A 22,411-nucleotide genomic window follows, 5' to 3' on the forward strand; every position below is an offset into this window, starting at 1 on the left:
TTTAAGGGTTTTGAACTAGTACATGAAGACACTTTATAAAATGTAAAGGGCTAGCACGTATTGAGGTTGTTATTAATGTCCCGGCCGTGCAGCCTGGTACCTAGAGGCTGAGACTTTATACAGATGGGGAAACTGAACCTGCAGGACTCACACCTGCAGGGGTGCAAGGGCCTTTGGGCTTCTGCACAGAGCTGTCCCCTCTGCCTGGAACGCTCTTCTTCGGGTCTTGTCTTGATATTCAGATGTCAGTCCTTTAGGAAGATCTGTCCTGATTCCCCAAACTAAAGAATCCCCCTCCTTAAATGTGGCCTTGATTTTAACTCACCTATTTTTTTCCCCATAGAATTTCTTTTACTGAAATTATCTTACATACGTAACTATATGCTCGTCCATCTCCAGACCCTGTAAGCTCTAGGAGGACAGAGGTTTGTGTGTTATCTTCACGATTATATTTCCAGTGCACAGAGCAAACAGTGCTTGGCCTGATGGGTAGTGAATGCATTAGTGGGTGGACAGCTGGATGAATGGATGGACTGCAAGGCTTCCTGCTCAGCCCCCGCCCCGTGGCCCTCCTGTGACTTCTCTGTGCTTCCTCCCCTTGCAGTGAGTATGGAGTTTGGGCGGGCCGTGTGGCTGCGATTCCACCCATCAGCCTATCCCCCGTGCCCTCACCCGAGCTTCGTGGCGCACTTGGGTGGCGTGGCTGTAGGCATCACCCTGGGCGTGGTGATCCTGAGGAACTACGAGCAGAGGCTGCAGGACCAGTCGCTGTGGTGGATTTTTGTGGCCATGTACACCGTCTTTGTGCTGTTCGCTGTCTTCTGGAACATCTTTGCCTACACCCTGCTGGACTTAAAGCTGCCGCCGCCCCCCTAAGGGCCTGGAGGACCTTGGTCGGGGAGGGGAGGGAGAAGCAGTCGGGCAAGGAGCAGCCGTGTTCTTTTTCTCATCACCAGCTCAGTGAGGCCAGGGAGGCGAGGACAAGAGACGCTGGGCCGCTGTAATATTTGTGTTCCGATTTGAACAGAGTGGAGGCATTTTTCTGAAAGGCACCTGTTGGAGGGTTTGGATGTGGCTTCTGTAGTTTTTCTAGATTGTTCTGAAAACCTCGGGCCAGGGTGAAGGCCTGGGGTGAGATGAGAGTGGCCGTCCCCTCGGGCTGGGCGTGTCCCATGTGTACAGGGGTCCCCTCCCTTGTCATAGACTGGGCACCAGCCTTCTCACTCATCGCCACCCTGAGACACCTAAGCGCGTAAGGAGGGCCTGAGTCTGTAGTAGCCAGGCAGGCCCTTGTCCAGCCCAGAGGTCACTGTGGGCCAGGAAGTGTCCCCTCCATAGCTGTTGGGTCTGGAGCTCTAGAGTGGAAGGGAGCCTGGTGGTGGAGGACATGTCGACTTTGGTCTGGGGGGCCCAGGGTGCCCTCCCATGCATGTCAGTGGGTGCTGGGATGTGGCCTCTAGTGCCTGGGGTGGGCAGAGGAGGCCGATTCTGTAACTCCAGGCCCCACCTTTGCCCTGCAGGTACCCAGCGAGAGGAACCCAAGTGGGAGGGAATAAACTTTGTTCCAAGTTCCCCCCGAGGAAGGGTATCAACTTTGGGTGTCTCCTGGGTGCTGACATCTCACACCAGTGCCCCAGCATCCGTACCCTTATGTTCAGGGCCTTTTCCTCCCCTTCCACTGCCCTGACCCCACAATGTGCCTGTCCTTTGTTTATAGAGCCAGTGTTCTGATACGCGTGTGCATGCGTGAGTGTGTGTGTGTGTGTGTGTGCGCGTGTGTGTGTGTGTGTGTGTGTGTGTGTGTGTGTGTGGTCTGGTGGGCGGATGCAAGTGGGGTGGGAAAGACAAAGTGAGGCCAGTTGGAGGCAGCAGAGGAGGCTGTGAGGGGCAGAGGGGGATGGGGCGGGAGTTTGCATGAGAGGAAGGAGGGTGCTGAGAGATGGGAAAAAGCTTGCCCCCTTCTTTCTTGCTTTCCTCAGAGAGGCTACTGGGCTTTCTTGCCTTTCTCAGAGAGGCTCCCGGGAGCCTCTCTGAGAATCACTGACCGTGGGAGACTTGCCGTGGTGGAGGGAGACCTCGGGCCTTTCCAGGGACCCTCAGGATGCTCAGGCTTTCCTCGCCTTTGCCAAGTTCTGCTCCAATTCCCATCTAGAATAGACTCCCTATCTGAAAAGTTCTGTTGTATCTCCCTTAGGAGCCTTGGGGGCGCAGGAGAGGCTGGAGCAGGAATGTTGAGGCCAAGTGCCCTTTTGAGTTGAGGGTACAGGAGGCTACATAAAAGGAACTCAATTCAGATGGAAAACTACTCCTGGAGAAGAACTGTAGGGTGCTTGGGTGAGTGTCAGAGGTGAGGGCAGCCCGTAGACTCAGATGCTCAGAGCTGGGAGGGAATACGGAGATGATCAAATCCATCCCCCCACCCATTACACAAGTGGCAAAACAAGGCTGAGGCAACGACCCCTGATAGAAGCTTGTGCCCACCCTGAGGGGAGGGTGTGGGGAGGATGGCGTTTGACAAACTACGCCATTCCCTTTATACCGCTCTGGGAACTCAGAGCCACTGACAGCCCAGGAGGCTGCGTTCGTGCAGGAATGGGGCAGCCACATGCCTGTCAGAGCCCTTAAATATACCAAGGTCCAGAGTCAGCCAGGCCAAGCATTTGGGGGTCTTGGGCCACGTAAATGGTCAGGGTCTTCCTAGCCAGGGACACCCCCAAGCCACGCCAAGCCCTTCCCTGGCTTTGCCCAACAATAGATGGTTCTGGTGCCCGCGTCTGGCTCCCGAGGTCCTGCTGCACTTGTGCCAATGCTGTGCTGAGGACTGCCAGCCCCAGGGTGGGGGATGAGCCTGGGTGTGGTTGAGCTGTGCCAGTCTGTGCCCTGCCAGCCACTCTCTGCCCTCCTGAGAGACAGGTGTAGCTGGAAGAGTCTGTTTCTTAGGAGACTCTGAGCTGGAATGGGGGCCAAGAGGCTCGGGTGAGGATGGGGGGGCGGGGCTCAGCCCGGGGCTGCTGCCACTGCTAACCCTGAGTGGCGCTGTCCTTTCCTGGAGGGACAGAAGCTGCTGGTGCCCTGCTGCAAGGCAGGGGCTTCCCCTCCAGACCCTGGCATGTGAGAGCTCTGGGATGTGGGTGGAGGGGGCACAGAGGGGCCTTCTTGTTTGTCTGGTGCGGCCTGGAGAGGGGCAAGAAGACTGTGAACCAGAAGAGTCTAGAAAGCCCTCAGAGAAGTACCCAGTTCCTTCAGAGTTTCAGATGGAAGCCTGTTACCAAGACGGACTGCCTGAGGCGGAGGTCCTGTCTCCCATCCGGTTAAGTCTGCCCTGCAAGGTCTGGGATGCGCTGAGGGAGCCTCCTCCACACCTCAGGCCTCCAGCCCCAGCTGCTCCCTGTCCAAAAACAGCCCTGAAGTTCTTTGCTGTGCTTAACGCCCACCTGCACCACCTCTCCCAACCATCGCTCCAAGCAAGACTGCCCAGTGATGACGGCAGTCACTCCACACCACTCAGGTCTCCAACCCAGGGCCGGGAGACAGCTGTCCGGTAAGAAGGCTTTACTTTTGGAGTCTGGCTTTTTCCCCCGGCAAGTCCCTCTGTTCCCGAGCTCCCAGCACCTGCCAGCAGCACGTCCCCGTCGTCCTCCTTCCTCCCTCCTCTAGTATGGCCACCTGGCCAGGGTGCTGGGAAGCAGAGGGTGGAGTGAATCTTCAGGCTGTGGAGGACAGTTGCCTTTCATCCGCAGGCTCCAGAGATTGAAAGCTGAGGTTCCCCAAACAGCAGCCCTAGACTCACTCCCTCCCTCCCTAAACGCAAGAGGAATCACGGAAACTGGGGAAAGGAAAACAAACCTTCAGAGGAGAAATTTCGTTTTAATGACACCATTCATCATTCATTTTTTAATTAGGAAAACTCCCTAATGAGACGCTTTTGACAGCTAATGGGATTCTCAACTTCCATGAGAATCATTCTTGCCCAGAGATTAGGGGAGTTGCTGCTCGCCAAGCCTGGATCTTCTTTCCCCAGTGTCCAATTTAGTTTGCAAATAATGATGATTCCCGGGTGCAGTGGAAACCCTTTCCTGACATCATTCATGTTGCTCCCAGTGCTGGCTGGAAAGCTCTGAAACTCCTCTGCCTTAAAAAACTGCCCAACACTGATCTTCCTCTGCCCAGGACTTGAGTAAGTGGAAACAAAAAACACAAGCTGCAATGTTTGTTTCTAAATATTTTTATATTGTGTATATTCTGTATATTTTTGTTGTAACATATTATTTGAGCACAGATTCCATTAAAGATTTTTTTTTTTCTTTAAGCCATTGGTTATTCAAGAAGTGACCTGAAGGGCTGGCATTGGACTCTATTTCATCTCAGTTTGGGTTAGGGAGGGGGGGAGTGTGGACAGCAGTGGGGGTGGGTCTACGATGTATGCGCTACAGATGGGGCATCCGTGCTCGGTGCTGGTGTTTCCTGCTCGGTGGTGCTTTTTTTTTTTTTTAATATAAATTTATTTATTTTGGCTGCATTGGGTCTTCGTTGCTGCACGCGGGCTTTCTCTAGTTGTGGCGAGCGGGGGCTACTCTTCGTTGCGGTGCGCGGGCTTCTCATTGTCGTGGCTTCTCTTGTTGCGGAGCACGGGCTCTGGGCGCCAGGGCTTCAGTAGTTGTGGCACGTGAGCTCAGTAGTTGTGGCTCACGGGCTTAGTTGCCCCGCGGCGTGTGGGATCCTCCCAGGCCAGGGCTCGAACACGCATCTCCTGCATTGACAGGTGGACTCTTAACCACTGCGCCACCAGGGAAGCCCAGCTTGGTGGTTCTTAACGTTTCTTGAATTACTGAGTTCTTTTGACTGGTTGATGAAAACACGATTTCTCTGCCCATAAAAATGCACAGATAGACAATTTTGCGTACGATTTGGGGGGAAAGGGCTGTGAATAAGGAAACTCATCCATAGTTTCAGGTCAAGAACCTCTGTGCCAGCTGTCCTGGTGGGTGCCCTGCCTTCCCCTTCCACTCTTACATGGTACCCCAATGAGAGCTTAATATTTTGACTATTATTATTGGAGGAATTGTCTTCAAAATATCCTAGGTACTTCCTTTTTTACCCCAATGACCTAGTCTTTAGGTCTTTCTAGAGGCTGTCAGTACCCTGATCTTGAGAAGCGATTAGGAATGTTCTCAGGGTAAAAGGGCATGGACAGTTCACATACAGAAGGGGAAAATAAGCGGAGCATTAAGCGTTAAGGTAGAGTCTGGTGCTTGGTAAGTTTAACAATCGAGTGGGCTTTGAATGGATGAAACCTGAGAAGGTGATCTGTTCTCACCAGTTTTTCTAAGCTGATGGCAGTGTATGTAGTTTTGCCATTCATGACTTTCGCTGGAGGATTAAACTACCCTGTTAAATTCACTGTGGGAGTCGTTTCCCTTAAACGTTTTCACATCAGTTTCCTGTGTATCATTTACAAATATTTTTAAATGCTTTCTGGAATGGCAGAAGTCACCCCAGAACAAACTTGAGAGCAGGGTTCAGCCTAAAGGTCCAGGAACCCACTTCTGTCTGGAGTGTGGAGAACTGACTCTCCTAGAAGGAAAGTCTGGACCCTGTCAGCAGCCGTGTTCCCAGGACTCAGTTCCAGGTTCCGACACCCGAGGCAGTTAAAGGTAAGCTCCCTGGCAGCCAGAAGTCGTTAAGCCAGCTTTGGACTTGGCCTCTTATCACTTCCTTCTTCACTCTTCGGCTTCCTCCCTTCCTCCCTTCTACCATTAAGTAATGGGAAGATTCTTTCTTCCCATTACTTAATGTTTACCGATAATGAGGTAATTATGAAGACCATTTACTGGGTACCTACTACGTGCCAGGGCACTGGGCGAGAGGCACTTTCAATCTTACTCTCATTTAATTGCACAGCTACTTGGTGTGAAGTGGGTATAAGTACACCCGTATTGACACGTGAGGGGAAGGCTTAGAGAAGTTCAGTAACTTGCTAGTAGGATCACACCCAAGACTGCCTGGTTCCAAAGTTCGTGTTCTTAGCCTTCGGGTGTTTGTATAGAACTTTAAGGACACTAAGTTTGTAGAAGCATCAGGGTGTTTGTTTAAAGAGCCAGTCTCATTGCCCTGGGCCTAGGGCCATCGGTCACAGCCGTGAGCCTTGGAACATTAACTCGGTGTTCACTTAACAGGATCTCCGTTTTGTCAGCCCTCCCAGAGGTAGGTCACAAGAAAATCAGCAGCTATCACCCCCTATCACCCCCAATTTCCAGCATCTAGCATTTATGCCAGCGCAGAGTGGTATGAAGTCCAAGAGGCACATTTAAGAAGTTTAGCAGATGTAGGACTGGAGCTGCCTTCTTAGACCTCCAAATGGAAAGACTTCATTGAAGCCAGTGGGGTTTCCATTACTAAGAAGACACATGGTTAGGAAAATGTAGTCCTAGTAACTGAATCTTATTTCTGAGATGGCAGGCTTTTCTGGCATCTGGTATAAGGAATCCTCTGGTAAAGGAGAGGCATTCTGTCATGGTTAATAATGAATGAGAGTGAAAGGAATTGACTTGGGTTATTGAGTTCGAAAGGTAAACTTTACTGGACAATGAATAAAACATTGTGATGGAAATTGCTCCTACACTCTGCCTGATGCCTCCTGCAAGATGCAGAAAGGTGTCTCCCAGCAGGTGATTTGATCTTCAACAAACTCCTTAGCCTAACGAGTATAATTTCCCCCATAAACTTGTTGTGAATTACTAAAAATGTCAGGCTGGAGAATTGAGCTCACTGAATAAAAATGACTGTGCTGGTGAGAAGCTAAGTTGTTTTATTATTATAAATATAATTACAGATAAATTGAGACCATTTTTGATATGTGACAAACATACATTTCCTGTGTATAGCACACAAATAATACATAATGTATTCCACACTTGAACAAATGCTTTTTAAAACTTTAAAAGTTAATATATTAGCTTATTAAAATTTGAATACAGTACATGTTTTTGGTCATGAGCTCTTTGAGTTTCTTCTCATGGCCCACAAGATATTCAACTCCATGTCACTATTTTCCTTGTCTACAGTAGTGATATACAGTTCATCATACACTTTTAAAATAAGACTGTTTTATATATAACTGTGTAATGTGGTGAGCTTACATTACAAAAAGTATATATAAAAGTACATATAAAGAATATGTAATTATGCCTTGACTCTATCCATAAATGACTTGAAGCAGGTAATACATTTGCTTTTAAATGCTATTTACAACATGGACTCTTGAATGATATGTGAATTTGAAAATGAAAAATATGTTTTCCAGACTCAAAATGTTGATGTCTTAACATTGTTTATTTAAAAATTTGATTTCCAAGTGGGCAACACTACATTAGAAAAAGATTCAAGGGCTATGCCATAAAATCGCTTGTTTTCCATAGTCATTCTGAATTTAATGCTATAAAAAAGATGCTACTTGGATTTTTTTTTTCTACACTGACTATGATCCAAGTTATTAAAGTTTAAAACCATATGAAAGCCTTTATGAGGATCCTGAATTATATTTCTCATTAAAGAAAAGAAATGGCTCAGTGAGTCATGTCTCTAGACTTCAGTATAAGAGAAAGCAGAAGGCCATTGTCAGTCATTTGGAAAGTTAAAACTCAGCACTTAATGTGAATTTAGATGAGTGTAGGAGAGGACTTTTATGGGCTTGTGTTCCTCTGGGCATCCTGAGGGCAGTGAGGACACAAGACTTCTGATCTTCTAAACAAAAATCATTATCAAATGGATTTATTAAAGAGCTAAGCAGAACAAACTGCAGTCATATGTGTGTAGCTACAGTTGGCTTCCATGGGAATTATAAACGGCTCTGAGAACACTTTCAATTGATTCAGAATAAAACAATTTAAGGCTTGCAACAAATGTACAAAAAACTAAAAGCAATGATTAACCCTGACATGAAGAATCTCTGTTACATTTGCTTGTACAATTTATGTACTTTGTTTCTTTTTTAACCCTCTGTTTAAAAAATCCAGCATTTTCGTCTGAAAGAAAAAAGAAAATATAGGCTCTTGGCAAATACCTGTGAACAAATGAAGAAAAGTGATGGGGCCACTTCTGCAGTAGCTTTCCATCAGAGATAATGTTTTATCTTGAAGCTAGTACATCTATTTTTAAAGCTCATTTACCTCCCTACACACTCATGATTTATTTGCATATTGACACGAAATCTGGCTTCATCATCCATCATCAATCAGACAAAAAAAGTCGATCAAGCACCCACAGGATGCACAGATCTGTTTTTGAAATGGTGTCGTGGTGTTAATCTGTCCTAAAACTAGGAGTACTTTTTTTAAAAGAAGCTATAGTACGTTGAGAAAGAAGTATTATCATTTTTCTGGGAGGAAAAGTTGCTAAATACTGCAGCAAACTCCTCACAGAAGCCACAAAATCACCTCTGAAGTTTTTTAAGGAACAACTCCCTGAAGTCTAGAATTTATGAGACCAGCAAATGTAAAATTTTCACAACTCTAACACACACCTATCTAGGGCTCAGTGAAGACTTGCATCAGATTTATATGTCTTATTAGGTTTAATCTTAAAAGTACAACATGAAAAAACCTAGAATGTTTCAAATAATCTGAAATAGCAATCCTATGACAGTTATAACAACTGCAATTTCAAACACCAAGGCTTGCATAACTTCACAATATAATCATCTCAAAACATGTGATCAAAAACTTTGGGTAGGAGCTTCTTTCATAAATTCTTCCAGGACAGCTACCACACTTTTGGCTTCGGGCATTTCTTCGTGTTCCACTTTAACAATCTTCAAAAGGATATCTCCACTACCACAGTTCTTTAGGAACATGTAACATTTAAACAAAGCATAATGATTCATTTCTGCCTGCCGGATAAATCTCTTCAAATTATTTGTGTCTTGTATGGCCTAGAAAAAGATTACCCAGTTAAATGTGTGTTTAGTGAGATAATAATGAAGCCTGAAAAAGATCTCCTATCCAGCTGAGAACTCAACATATGTTACTGAAATGTTTGCTTTTTATTTTTGAATATTTTCATTATTTTTATTGCTAATATGCTTTGCCCTCGGTAGAACAAAATCTTTTATATATATAAAGTAAAAATACTTTACAAATCTCCTAAATAAGGTGACAACATGCCTCCCCACCAAAATTTTGAACCCTTAGGCATGGAACTCCTTTTTTTGTGCTTTCCAACTAAGATATGTCACGAATTACAAGACTGAAGTCCTTGAAATATAAGCAAGCATTCAATCCAATTAACTGGATATGCAATGGTACATATGCAGAAGCCACTGAAAAATACAAATGGAATGCCTTTTGAGGATTCTAGTTCGTGTTTGTTTTTAAAAACTTATTTTAATTATTGTCAATAAGGCTTATGGTACAAAATAGATACAGAATAATGCAAATTTATGGTTAAGACCCGGACTCTACTGACAATTAGGAAACCATAAACAAGACCAAAAGACAACCCTCAGAATGGGAGAACATATTTGCAAATGAAGCAACTGACAAAGGATTAATCTCCAAAATTTACAAGCAGCTCATGCAGCTCAATAACAAAAAAACAAACAACCCAATCCAAAAATGGGCAAAAGACCTAAATAGACATTTCTCCAAAAAAGATATACAGACTGCCAACAAACACATGAAAGAATGCTCAACATCATTAATCATTAGAGAAATGCAAATCAAAACTACAATGAGATATCATCTCACACCAGTCAGAATGGCCATCATCAAAAAACCTACAAACAATAAATGCTGGAGAGGGTATGGAGAAAAGGGAACCCTCATACACTCTTGGTGGGAATGTAAATTGATACAGCCACTATGGAGAACAGTATGGAGGTTCCGTAAAAAACTAAAAATAGAAATACCATATGACCCAGCAATACCACTACTGGGCATATAACCTGAGAAAACCGTAATTCAAAAAGAGTCATGTACCAAAATGTTCATTGCAGCTCTATTTACAATAGCCCGGAGATGGAAACAACCTAAGTGCCCATCATCGGATGAATGGATAAAGAAGATGTGGCACATATATACAATGGAATATTACTCAGCCATAAAAAGAAACGAAACTGAGCTATTTATAATGAGGTGGATAGACCTAGAGTCTGTCATACAGATGAATTAAGTCAGAAAGAAAAAGACAAATATCGTATGCTAACACATATATATGGAATTTAAGAAGAAAAAAAAATGTCATGAAGAACCTAGGGGTAAGACAGGAATAAAGACACAGACCTACTGGAGAACGGACTTGAGGCTATGGGGAGGGGGAAGGGTGAGCTGTGACAGGGCAAGAGAGACGCATGGACATATACACACTAACAAACGTAAGGTAGATAGCTAGTGGGAAGCAGCCGCATGGCACAGGGATGTCGGCTCGGTGCTTTGTGACCGCCTGGAGGGGTGAGATAGGGAGGGTGGGAGGGAGGGAGACGCAAGAGGGAAGAGATATGGGAACATATGTATAGGTATAACCGATTCACTTTGTTATAAAGCAGAAACTAACACACCATTGTAAAGCAAATTATACCCCAATAAAGATGTTAAAAAAAATAAATAAAATAAATAAAAACACCAATAAATAAATAAATAAATAAAATAAAGATATTGTTTACATATAAAGAATGACAGGTAACATTTTTCATTAGTATTGCCTTTACAATTTATAATGTCGCTATATCACAGTGGATAGATTTGCTCCATTGAAATGTGTCTTTTTGTTTGTTTATTTGTAAATAGTAAACTAACATGAAAAATGTTCAGCCTGAATAATAATTAAAGACAGATTTGAACAGCTATGGAGTGCCAGTATTAAGTTAATAAAAATAAATAAGATTGATAAAAACCTGTTGTATTAGGTTCTGCATAGAAAACCCACACACATTGCTGGCCATTCTGTAATTTGTTCCTATTTTTCTGAAGTGCAAGCTGGCAATTTGTAAGAGGAACCAAAGCATTCAAACCCTTTGACTTGGTAATCCCACGTTAGGGAATATACCCTAAGGTAATAATCCAAATGAAAAAAATACGATCCAGCAATGCTCCTGCATCTCCCTGAAGAAAACAAAACACCTATTCAAAAAGGTATCTGCACCCTCACGTTCCCTGCGGCATCACCGAAGAACCCAAGTGTCCACTGACGGATAAGCAGACAAAGAAACTGTGGTATATATACCCAGTGGAATACCACTCGGCCATGAAAAAGAATGAGATCCTGCCATCGGTGACAACGCGGATGGACCTCAAGGGCATCATGCTAAGTGAAACAAGTCCGACAGAGAAAGACAAATACCACACGATCTCTTCTACATGTGGAATCCAAATATATATAGAGTTAAAAAACAAAAAAACAAAAAAACAAGCTCATAGACTTCAAGAACAGACTGGTAGCCACCAGAGGCAGGAGGTAGGGAGTGGGAGAAATGGGTGAACTGTTTTGGTTTTGGTTGAAATAAACTGAAATTTTTAAATGCAAATAAAAGGACTTCCCTGGTGGTCCAGTGGTTAAGAATCTGTCTTGCAATGCAGGGGACGCTGGTTCGATCCCTGGTCAGGGGACTAAGATCCCACGTGCTGTGGGGCAACTAAGCCCGCGCGCCACAACCAGAGAGCCCGCACACCGCAATGAAGAGCCCACGCTCTGCAACTAAGACCCGACACAACCAAAAAATAAAAATAAATAAATAAATAAAGCAAATAAAAACACTGATATACCATCGTCACCCTGTCAGATTAGCAAAGATGAAAAGTTTAGGTACCCAGTCGTCACTGGGTACGGGAAAACTGGCACTGAGGATTCTAGTTTTGAGAATGGCATCATAGCTATAAAGCAGATTTGTTACTCAGTCACCAGTACTAATTACAGTTCAGACAAAGACTATGCGTGGCACTTGGCACACAGCCAATTAGTTACCTTTAGTTTAAAGTTCTCCAGGACTTGTCGAAAAAGAAAAGGGTTACCTCCTTCAGCACCATTCAAAAAAGCCTGCATCCAATCCTCACAAAACCGATTGCTTCCTATAAAATATTTTAGAAAAATAAATAAAAGTGAAATCACAAGACATTTATTCTTCCTTTCTTTTTATTTATTTTCTTTCTTTCGCGGTACACAGGCCTTTCACTGTTGTGGCCTCTCCCACTGCGGAGCACAGGCTCCGGATGCGCAGGCTCAGCGGCCATGGCTCACGGGCCCAGCCGCTTCGCGGCATGTGGGATCTTCCCAGACCGGGACACGAACCCGTGTCCCCTACATCGGCAGGCAGATTCTCAACCACTGCGCCACCAGGGAAGCCCTATTTTCTTTTTTTAAATTGAGGTGTAATTGACATATTAGTTTCAGGTGCACAACATAATGATTCAATATTTGTATACATCAAGATATTCTTTCCTCCTTTATAAAAACTCTTATAATGAATTATTTAAGACTTCTATAATGGTCTAAAAAAACTTAACTCACCACCTGGTTAAGAAATACCAAAATGGTTGAAGTTCCCGTGTGCCTCTTCCCAATCGCATCCCCTTCCTTTCCCATCAGAAAGAATTATCATGCCCATGTCTTTCTATAAACTTTTGCCACATACTTTATCTATAAGCCCTATATAGTATTATTTTGCATATGTTAAAACTGTATTTTTCTTTAATGGCTCTTGCATTATATAATACATTTGTGTGCTATACTGAGACATATAGCTCTAGTTCACTCATTGTCACGGCTATATAGTATTCCATTGTATGAATAGAGCAGTTTATCAATTCTCCTGTTGACAGACACTTAAGTTGCTTTCAGTTCTTTGCTATTTCAAACAGTGCCCTTATGAACATCTTGTATTTGTCTCCTTGTGTACATGTACAAGAGTTCTCTATATACCTAGGAGAAGAATTGCTAGGCATGACATGATTTCCACGTTTCTAGAACCGCTATTGTTTTTGGTGATTTGGGGATAAACATGTAAAACTGCACAAGACAGGAAGGATAAGTTTGCATCATTTGTTCTCAGCGCAAAAAAGGAGATTCACAAGCCTGCTCCCGGGGTTGTTGGCTCACCTGCATTGTGGAACTGAGGCTGGGAGCTACTACAATCGATGATCACAGACTTATGCTGCTCCTCCGTCATGGCCATGCACAAAGACGTCATGGTGCCTTCGTGAATAAGGCCTTGGAGACTGGCCACACTCAGAAACCTGCCACACACACAATCCTTTTGCACAAACTATATTATAGGATGGGAGGGAGGAAGCAAATTCATTCTGCATTGGGAGTGGGGGTGGGTGTTAAAAACATAAACATCAGGCTTGCTGTGGAAAAGGTTCTCTTTGCAAAACTGTTCTTTACCTGTGAATGTCTCTCTTTGTTTTTTCATCTGATTCTTTAACCTCAACAGGAGTATAACTCAGAGCCTATGAGAGAAAAATAAAGCCTAACTGATACATGTATTCCAGTTTTCCTTGTTGCACAGCCACTTGTGACTAAACATCACCTCCCCCAATAACCACCACGCTAGACGATGCTTGCTCGGCACTGTCCGGGAGCTCTCCAGAGCCTTGTTCAGCTGTTGCTGTTCAGATCACTAATCCTTGTTCAGATCACTAATGGTCTGAAATCTGGCTTCACCACCTGGGCTTGTGGGGCCATCCAGCCTCAGCTGCATCTACCTACCACATATTTACATGAAAAACCTGGCCATTTACTCAAGCCTACCCCATTGTCTAGATATTTTAGTGAATTTTTCATTTTTTATTTGGACATTTTTATATAGGTAAAATCCCTTTTGATTTCCATTTTCCTTCTCAAATTATTTTGGAAATTACACCTCTTCCAGATCACTTCAAAGGGTAATTATTTTAGGGAGTTCCCTGCTGGTCTAGTGGTTAGGATTCAGGGCTTTCACTGCCGTGGCCCAGGTTCAATCCCTGGTCAGGGAACCAAGATCGCATAAGCTGTGCAGCGCGGCCAAAACAAAAAGGTAATTATTTTAAAACGTTTTATCTTATTAGAAGACTCAGTATTTGCAATTCTACCTTAGTAGTGTAACTTTCTAGATCTGAATAAATAGAGTGTGGTCTATCCTAATGCAGGCATTGTCTGAATGAATATTCGGGGGGAAGGTAATGTTCAGAGAAAATAAGTATGTCTTTAAATAATCCAAACTTGGCCAAAGTGATTCTCAATTAAGGAAATGCTTTTGTTTGGGCAATACTTACAGCATGTAGCAGAAAGGTAAGCTGCTCCTGAAAGAGATGAACCACCCTTTGGATTGGGCATACAACATCCTCAAACCAGCTGCTCAGGTAGGACTGTACGTGGTTCTCCCCACCCCTTTCCTAGATCAAGAGAGAATGTCATTTGCTTTGATATCAGCCTTCACCTTGGACTTAACATTTTCTTCATGATACTCTTGACAGTGAAAAGAACTGGGGACAGACACCTTCTTTTAAGCTAACACCACAAATTTTAAAAAAGGAATTGTGATATAACTTTGCTGGGCTTGTTGGGCAGAGTGGGGATTAATTCAGTACTGCATTTCTTAAAAACACACTAAGAAATGCGTTACATAAAATGAAGAGACTGAATTAATAGGGTTCCATGCTATTTCTTCACTGAAAGGAGTTGGGGCATTTACATGTCAATCTCCTCCCACTGTACTGTGAACTCTTGGAGATACTCTCTTAATAATCCTCATCTCCCCAGCACCTGGCACAGCGTCTGAAATGTCCATGGATGAGCTTATAAAGTGCCTGTTGAATGAAAGAATGCAGACAGTTCGTTCACACTCGAAATGCGAACAGGGAAGGATACAAGTCATCGCATCAAAACACTCAAGCCCACTCCGGGTGTCAGACACGCTGCCAGGAGCTCATTTGGCTTCCTTGGCTGTGCTGCTCCCTGGGGCTGGAGGGAGAGCTCCAGCCTGGGAGAGCAGCTCCCCCTAGACTCGTAACCCCAGCTCACTCCTATGCTATCCTTTCCCCTCCTGCAGTGTCTTGTAAGCACATGCACAAGTGAAAGAAAGGAATTATTACCACGTGTAATGGGGAGTAAATTTTAAGAGTTATGACTTTACTGCCACCAACCAAACACATAGTTTTTAAAAGGTATGGATAAAGGAATTGATACGGAGGTATCTAATTCATAAAAGATCGATTAATGAAAACTGGGATGTTTCTAAAAATCTTTGAGGTTGAGTTCAAGGACAGTCATCCCATTGCATAGCATGTCTTTGGTGCCAGAGGCTTTGTGGGCCATTAGTTCTGACCAGAATATAAATCTTATGTGTCTAGAAATTGGGAAAAGAACGTCATCTTCCTCGCTTGGCATGTTACTATATACCTTTGAATTTAATTGAATTTTTCATAGATGCAAAACTTCAGAAGCAGTCTTGTGAAACATACAGCACTTATACGACTATGTTCCCTGCTTCCCTTAACAAGCACCTTTCTTTTTTTTCCTTCTTTTTTTAAAACAAATCCATTTAAAATTAATTTATGTATTTTTGGCTGCGTTGGGTCTTCATTGCTGCACGCGGGCTTTCTCTAGTTGTGTGGAGTGGGGGCTACTCTTCATTGTGGTGCGCGGGCTTCTCATTGCGGTGGCTTCTCTTGTTGTGGAGCACGGGTTCTAGACACGCGGGCTCAGTAGTTGCGGTGCACGGGCTCTAGAGCGCAGGTTCAGTACTTGTGGCACACGGGCTTAGGTGCTCCGCGGCATGTGGGATCTTCCCGGACCAGGGCTCGAACCCGTGTCCCCTGCATTGGCAGGCGGATTCTTAACCACTGCACCACCAGGGAAGCCCCCAAGCACCTTTCTTTTAGCCCGCAAAGTAGCACATTTTCAGAATTTCTACGTGTTTGTGTCCACTTGGATGATTTGACAAGTATAGCGGTCGCATAATGTTAATCATCTCAGTCTTTAAAAATATTAACGCAGGGACTTCCCTGGTGGTCCAGCGGTTAAGACTGCACACTCCCAATGCAGGGGGCCCAGGATCAACCCCTGGTCAGGGAACTAGATCCCGCGTGCTGCAACTAAGACCCGGCACAACCAAATAAATAATAAATATTAAAAAATAAGGAATGAAACTCTTTTAAAAAAGATTAATGCAATCATCTTACCTCACAGTTCATGTTATTTTTCAGCCCTTGAATATACTTGTCCAATTCAAGCCTGAAAGTATGTTCTTAAGGAAGCAATAAAGGATGAATCAAGAAAGGGTTTTATTTCTCAATAGGTAATATAAAAATCTCTCAAATAACTGTCAATTAAAACAAGCCAAGACAAACTGGTCGTACGGAGGTCTGAAATTGGAGTTAATGCATAAGAGGTAGAAAACCTTTGCGGACGTTGCTAGTAATAATCCTCTACTTGCCTGCAAACACTTTCCTTCCTGATACCCTCAAAGACCAAAGAAAGGATATAGCTCAAGTCCTTTTTCAGACCCTCCTAAAAAGCAGACCACATACTCTGAACAGTTATGTTCAGAGTCTGTTGTTGTTTGGGAAAGCAGTTTTTCTTGTTGGAAAAGGCAGTAATAACAACCAACTCGGTAACCTGGAGTTCTAGAACAGAAAGAAAAAGGTTAAATGTATTATTTTGATAACTCATGCACGTAGTTCTGTAGACTCCTCTGAGGCCTGGTCATCCTTATCTGGCAATACCATTAGGTTGCTCAGTAGGTCAGAGCTTCCCAGACTTCTTGGTTTACTTGTAACAACAGAGGAAAATGAACGTATACCATAATGGGCTTTAGCTAAAGCAGCACCTAACAAACATGGAATTTCTTTGAATTCTCCTGTCTTATGTGAAAAATTCATGCAAATTTCACTCTTGTTCATAGTTTTTCCATGTTCACATAAATATAATCATCTTTTCTCCCTCCCCTAAACCTTCATGAATCACTGAAGCTCCGGGCAGATGTGAAGTGTTTATCCGATGGCCTTATCTTTGGTATGTGGCCTCATACTCCTGAGAGGACTTGATGCCAATATCATGGTCTGAAGTGAACTACAATCAAGGGGTGTAGTAGAAAGATGGCTGGAATTCAACTGAGGACACCTATATTTAAGCCTGAATTCCATCAATGTGACCAGCCTTGGGACCTCAACTTCTCTGAGTTTATTACTTCATGTGAAAATGGAAGTAAGAGTATCTGCTTTATCACCCCTTTGCAAGGAGAATGGCATTGAAGTTTGTGAAAGCCCTTTACCACTGTAAAGTATACAGTTATAGTTCTGGTAATGAGCTCTTCTCTTCCAAGTACAAGACTAAATATGTACACCGAGGAGGCAGAGCCTCTGCCGTTCAGTTAATTCCATTCCACAAAAATGTGAGGCCCAGTGCTCAGCTGCCAGGGAACAAAGATGAACTTTGCAGGTCTAGTAGGTACTGATCTTTTGGAGTTTCTCACCACTTCTCATATTTAGCTCAGAAATAAAATCTCAGGATACAGCACATTTTATACTTACCTCAGCTCCACAGATGCAACATTACCCAGCCCTTCAAAGACTGCTCCCTTAGAAAGACGCTTAGCAATGAAACTGCACAGCTCTGGCTCCAATTCAGATGGTAGATTAGTATCCGCCAAGGAGAGGCTTGACAAATGAAAGACACACGTTCCTTACCAGTGGACTCTGCATTTACACCCCGCAAGTCAGACAGGACATCGCTAAAAGCCCTCACTAAGGACTCGGCAATGCTTTCTATCTGACTCCTGTTGGTGAGGCTTCTAGGAATGTATATCACCAAGTATGATCTACCTCATCCATTTAAAATAGTTCTCTTTCCAGCTCATTCTCTCTAGTATTATGACTCCACTGGGACCCCCAAGCCACTGACCTTATATCTTTTTCACAGCAGCCTCAAGTTTCTCATCCTCATCTTCTTCCTCCTTACCAAGCTTAAATTCCAGTCATTGTAATCACACCCCTGCACACATTCTCATTCAACCCCCCTTTCACCTCCCTGTACCTACTTAGCAAAACTTCAGCCCTGGTTAGTCCAGCTCTCTACCTACTCTGCATCTGCACCTATGCAGCTGAATGTGGTTGGACAAAAACCCATATCCACAGTGTCTAGTCTCATTTTAAATTAATGACCACTAGGAATTTCCTGGTGGTCCAGCGGTTAGGTTGGTGGTTTCACTGCCGTGGGCCCGGGTTCAATCCCTGGTCGGGGAACTAAGATCCTGCAAGCCGTGCAGCACAGCCAAAATACATACATACATACATACATAAATAAATGACCACTAGCCTCCAGTGGGCCCTACTGCTGCCCAGCTATCACATTTCCTGGTTCACTCATTCTCAACTCTTTGACATCTCTATTTTTCTTTAAATTAATTAATTTTGGCTGCATTGGGTCTTCGTTGCTGAGCGTGGGCTTTCTCTAGTTGTGGCGAGCGGGGGCTACTCTTCGTTGCAGTACGCGGGCTTCTCATTGCGGTGGCTTCTCTTGTTGCAGAGCACGGGCTCTAGGCACGCGGGCTTCAGTAGTTGTGGCTCGCGGGCTCTAGAGCACAGGCTCAGTAGTTGTGGGACACATGGCTTAGTTGCTTCACGGCATGTGGGATCTTCCCAGACCAGGGCTTGAACCTGTGTCCCCTGCATTGGCAGGCGGATTCTTAACCACTGTGCCACCAGGGAAGTCCCTCGAGATCACTATTTCATGCCTCCTCTTCTTTCCTCAATCCTCCAACTACCTACTACCCATGAATAAACACACCAGCTTAGTGATCATTTATGAGCTAAACATAAACACTTCAGTTTGGTTGAGATTAGAATATAAACAGAAACTATAAATTGAATATGCAGGAAGAAAAGCTTTTCTGTCATCAAACTTCCCAATATAAAATATAAACCCAGTACGCCTCACATCTTTGGTTTCATGTTATGGAAAATTTCAAACATATAAAAAGTAGAGAGAATAGTATAATGAACCCACATGTACCTACCACCCAGTTTTGACAATTATCAGCTTATGGGCAATCTTGTTTCACTTGGTGGCGGGGATAAATTTGGAGATTGGGATTGACTTTTACACACTACTATATATAAAATAGATAACGAAAAAAGACCTAGTATATAGCACAGAGAACTCTACTCAATACTCTGTAATAGCCTATATGGGAAAAGAATCTAAAAAAGAGTGGTTATATGTATACATATAACTGATTCACTTTGCTGTCCACCTGAAACTAACACAACATTGTAAATCAACTATACTGCAATAAAAATTATTTTTAAAAAAATCTTGTTTCACCTGTACTCCCATGTTGTCCATACCTCCCACTTCCCAGACTTATTTTGAAGCAAGTTTCTGGAATCATATTATTTCATCCCTAAATTTCTCATTAGGTATCTCTAAAAATGAGGACTTAAATATATATATATATATATATATCTCCACAGTTCTATTACAGTACCTGAAAAATTCCTTAAATCATCCATCATCCAGTCACTCAGTGAACATAATTTTGTTTTATACTCCACTTTGCATCCAACAAGTGTTGAGGTTCATTCATTCATATATATATATATATATAAGTATATATTAAATATCTACCCTGTGCCAGGTACCACTCAAGGTACTAGGTAGGGAGACATCGATGAACAAAAGAGACAGCAATCGCTGCTATCCTGGAGTTTACACTGTAGCGTGCAGCAGAGGAGCTATGAAAGGGTATTCAATGCGGGGGGGAAAGGAGGATTTTAAATTTCTTGATACTTATATTGAATATTTACTGGAGTTCCAATCAAGAAGCTCAGATTAACGGTGTGGCTAATCACCCTGGGGCTAATCACAAGGGTATTTGGATCTGCCCCAGCCTTGACTAAATGAAGTAATAAAATCAAGATGAGGTTCCTAGGGGAGAGGTGGGCTTGATGGTTTGACTCAGGGAAAGCTGCGTGGAGACAGGGTACCCACTGACATCTGCAGGCCAGAGATGCCCTTAAGAGAAAAGCACATACGCGGGATATGGCCAAGCTGTTTTTACCTGAAATCATCACCAGAGGGAGTTTCTGCATTTGTGCCACTTGGGCTTCCATCATCACTGTCCGCTCGCTGCTGTGCCAATCTGCATGCCGCAAAAGCAAGTCAGCTATCAACTTATGGGTTCTAACTCAAGCGGAGTATGGGGCCCCACCCCCCGCAAGCAGGATAGGGGCAGTCAACTAAAATGCTGCAAGGTAGAAGTGCTTGAATCCACTGCCTCCATTGACAGGGAAAACCCATAAAACAGCTCTGACAAGAGCTCCCTCTCTCTCCAGGCCACTTAAGGGGTGGAGGAAAGGCTAAATTAAACATCCAGAAGAGTCAAGGAAATTTACTCTTAAAAACAGACTTTACAGGGAATTCCCTGGCGGTCCATTGGTTAGGACTCGTAACTTTCACTGCTGAGGGCCTGGGTTCAATCCCTGGTCGGGGAAATAAGATCCCCCAAGCCACGCACTGCGGCCAAAACAAAAACAAAAACAGACTTCACAGGGCCAGAAGAACCCCAGGAAGTCTGCTGGGGCAGAGGGAAAAGAGGCAACAAGGACAGAGGGTAACTAGAAGGTGGGCGTGGGGGTAGGGATGGCGGGTTGGGGATGGAGGAAAGTGGGGAGACAATGACAGGAAGGACAGGGGATGGGAATTGACATTATTGAGCGTGTGTGGCACTGCGCTAAACAAAAGGCAGGGGCGACAGGAAGGGGCTGGAAGATGTTAAGGACAGAGCGCACAGGCATGGGAGGGCCAGGCACAAAAGTCCAGGATGGGGGCCCGGAAGTACCGCGTAAGGCGAGGAGGGCCCTGAGGGCCAGAGACCTTGGCTGGGAGGGGAGAAGACGGCGTTTGAGAGCCGCCAGGCTGCGGGACCTGGGGTGGGCTGCGGGGCCGGGCGGCGGGGCCGAGCGGTGGGGCCGGGGCGGGGCCACAAGGGCGGTCGGGCGCTGCACCTGCTTCCGCGGTAGCTGTAGAGACAGTAGTAGCTGCTGGGCGGCGGCTCGAGTCTCCGCTCCTCAGCGGAGCCACCCTCCTCGCTGCTCTCTAGCTCCTTTTCATCCCCATCCAGCGATTCCTGCAAGGAAGGGAGCATCGCGGCGGCCACTGAACGGCCCTGTGTCCCCGCCAAACCGCTCCCCCGCTGCCGTACAGTCCTCGGTGGCCCGGCTCCTCCGGCTCCCGGCCCTCGCGTATCTGCGTTCCGCCGGTTTCCCGGGCTCTCAGGCGAGGAAGCTGGACCGTCCCCTGATTTTCCTGTCTTCTCTCACATCATTCAGGTCTCTGCAGAAACGTCACTTCCTCAGAGAGAACTTGACTGCCCTATGCAAAACACATCCCACACGCACCTCTACTGATGTCCCATCAGTCTCTGTCCTGTCCCCTTATATTTACTTCTTCTTCATCGCACTTGCCCCCACCTTATGTATTTGTTTACTATGTCTCTCCCAGTAGAATGTCAGCTTATTCACTGCTATATCCTCTGTCCTAGCCCACGGCCTACGGTGCTCAAGAACTGTTTGCTGAATTCGTTTTAAGATTTTGTAACGCCTAGGCATGTTTTTCTTGCACGTTTCACCCTATCACTATATCAAAGATATTAAAGTACACCTATATCCCATGTTAACTTTATATAGAAAAATAATAGCTAACATGTACGGAGCAGTTTCTGTGTGTGAGGACCCTTCTAAGTGCTTTACAAATACTTACTCATTTAATTCTCACAACTCCATGAGGTAAATATTATCCCATTTGACAGATGAGTAAACCAAGGCCCGTATTACTTAACTTGTCCATGGTAAAATAGCTAATAAGTGGCAGAGTGGCATTGAAACCCACTCTGGCTCTAGAACTCTTTTTTTTTATTATTTATTTATTCATTTTTGGCTGCCTTGGGTCTTCATTGCTGCCCGCAGGCTTTATCCAGTTGCGGCGAGTGGTGCACGGGCTTCTCATTGCACTGTCTTTTCTTGTTGCAGAGCGCAGGTTCTCGGCGCGTGGGCTTCAGTAGTTGTGGCTCGTGGGCTCAAGAGCACAGGCTCAGTAGTTGTGGTGCACGGGCTTAGTTGCTCCATGGCATGTGGGATCTTCCCGGACCAGGGATCGAACCCGTGTCCCCTGCATTGGCAGGCGGATTCTTAACTACTGCTCCACCAGGGAAGTCCCTCTAGAACTCTTAATACTGCAAAATTGAATTGAGGATGACTTGTTGACCTAAAATTATTGGACAATTAATCTCAGGGTTGTTTTGTTTTGTTTTTTTTTCACTTCTTTAGATCTTTAATTTCTTACAATATTTTGGTTTTCCAGAATATAGTTCAGAACTTTTGTTAAATTTATTCCTAATTTTTATGCTTTTTGATGCTATTGTAACCAGAATTGTTTTCTTAAT

At 44.4% G+C, this 22,411-nt stretch overlaps 2 protein-coding genes across 3 annotated transcripts in view; one reads left to right on the forward strand and one right to left on the reverse strand.

Moving 5' to 3' along the window:
• Positions 1–4,309, forward strand: part of RHBDL3 (rhomboid like 3) — a 46,502-nt gene extending 42,193 nt beyond the window's left edge. Inside the window, exon 9 of the mRNA XM_067717035.1 lies at positions 605–4,309. Within this exon, the coding sequence (XP_067573136.1) occupies positions 605–876 (272 nt within the window). The 3' untranslated portion in view covers positions 877–4,309. The remainder of the gene's footprint in view (positions 1–604) is intronic.
• A 2,479-nt stretch (positions 4,310–6,788) lies between these two features.
• On the reverse strand, positions 6,789–21,267 carry C19H17orf75 (chromosome 19 C17orf75 homolog). Of its 2 annotated transcripts, XM_067717033.1 has the most exons (10): positions 20,976–21,265; positions 20,030–20,110; positions 17,502–17,627; positions 16,455–16,595; positions 16,152–16,209; positions 14,244–14,363; positions 13,375–13,439; positions 13,087–13,223; positions 11,956–12,059; positions 6,789–8,929 (listed from the first exon to the last, which is right to left on the reverse strand). In XM_067717033.1, exons 1-10 carry the CDS (start codon positions 21,113–21,115, stop codon positions 8,714–8,716), a joined length of 1,188 nt encoding a protein of 395 aa, XP_067573134.1. In that variant the 5' UTR covers positions 21,116–21,265; the 3' UTR covers positions 6,789–8,713. The 2 variants fall into 2 exon arrangements, with proteins under 2 accessions (XP_067573134.1, XP_067573135.1); XM_067717034.1 differs by lacking the exon at positions 17,502–17,627 and having other exon boundaries at positions 20,976–21,267.
• Positions 21,268–22,411: the final 1,144 nt, after the last annotated feature.

This window comes from Pseudorca crassidens, chromosome 19 (assembly GCF_039906515.1).
Source record: "Pseudorca crassidens isolate mPseCra1 chromosome 19, mPseCra1.hap1, whole genome shotgun sequence".
NCBI classification, from domain to species: domain Eukaryota; kingdom Metazoa; phylum Chordata; class Mammalia; order Artiodactyla; family Delphinidae; genus Pseudorca; species Pseudorca crassidens.

Coding starts and splice junctions, on each gene's coding strand:
- C19H17orf75 (XM_067717033.1), bottom strand. CDS start 21,115: ATGCTCCCTTCCTTGCAGGAATCGCTGGATGGGGATGAAAAGGAGCTA. Junction 20,111..20,975: donor TACAGCTACCGCGGAAGCAG/GTGCAGCGCCCG, acceptor TGCGGCATGCAG/ATTGGCACAGCAGCGAGCGG. Junction 13,224..13,374: donor ACAAAGAGAGACATTCACAG/GTAAAGAACAGT, acceptor TGTGTGTGGCAG/GTTTCTGAGTGTGGCCAGTC.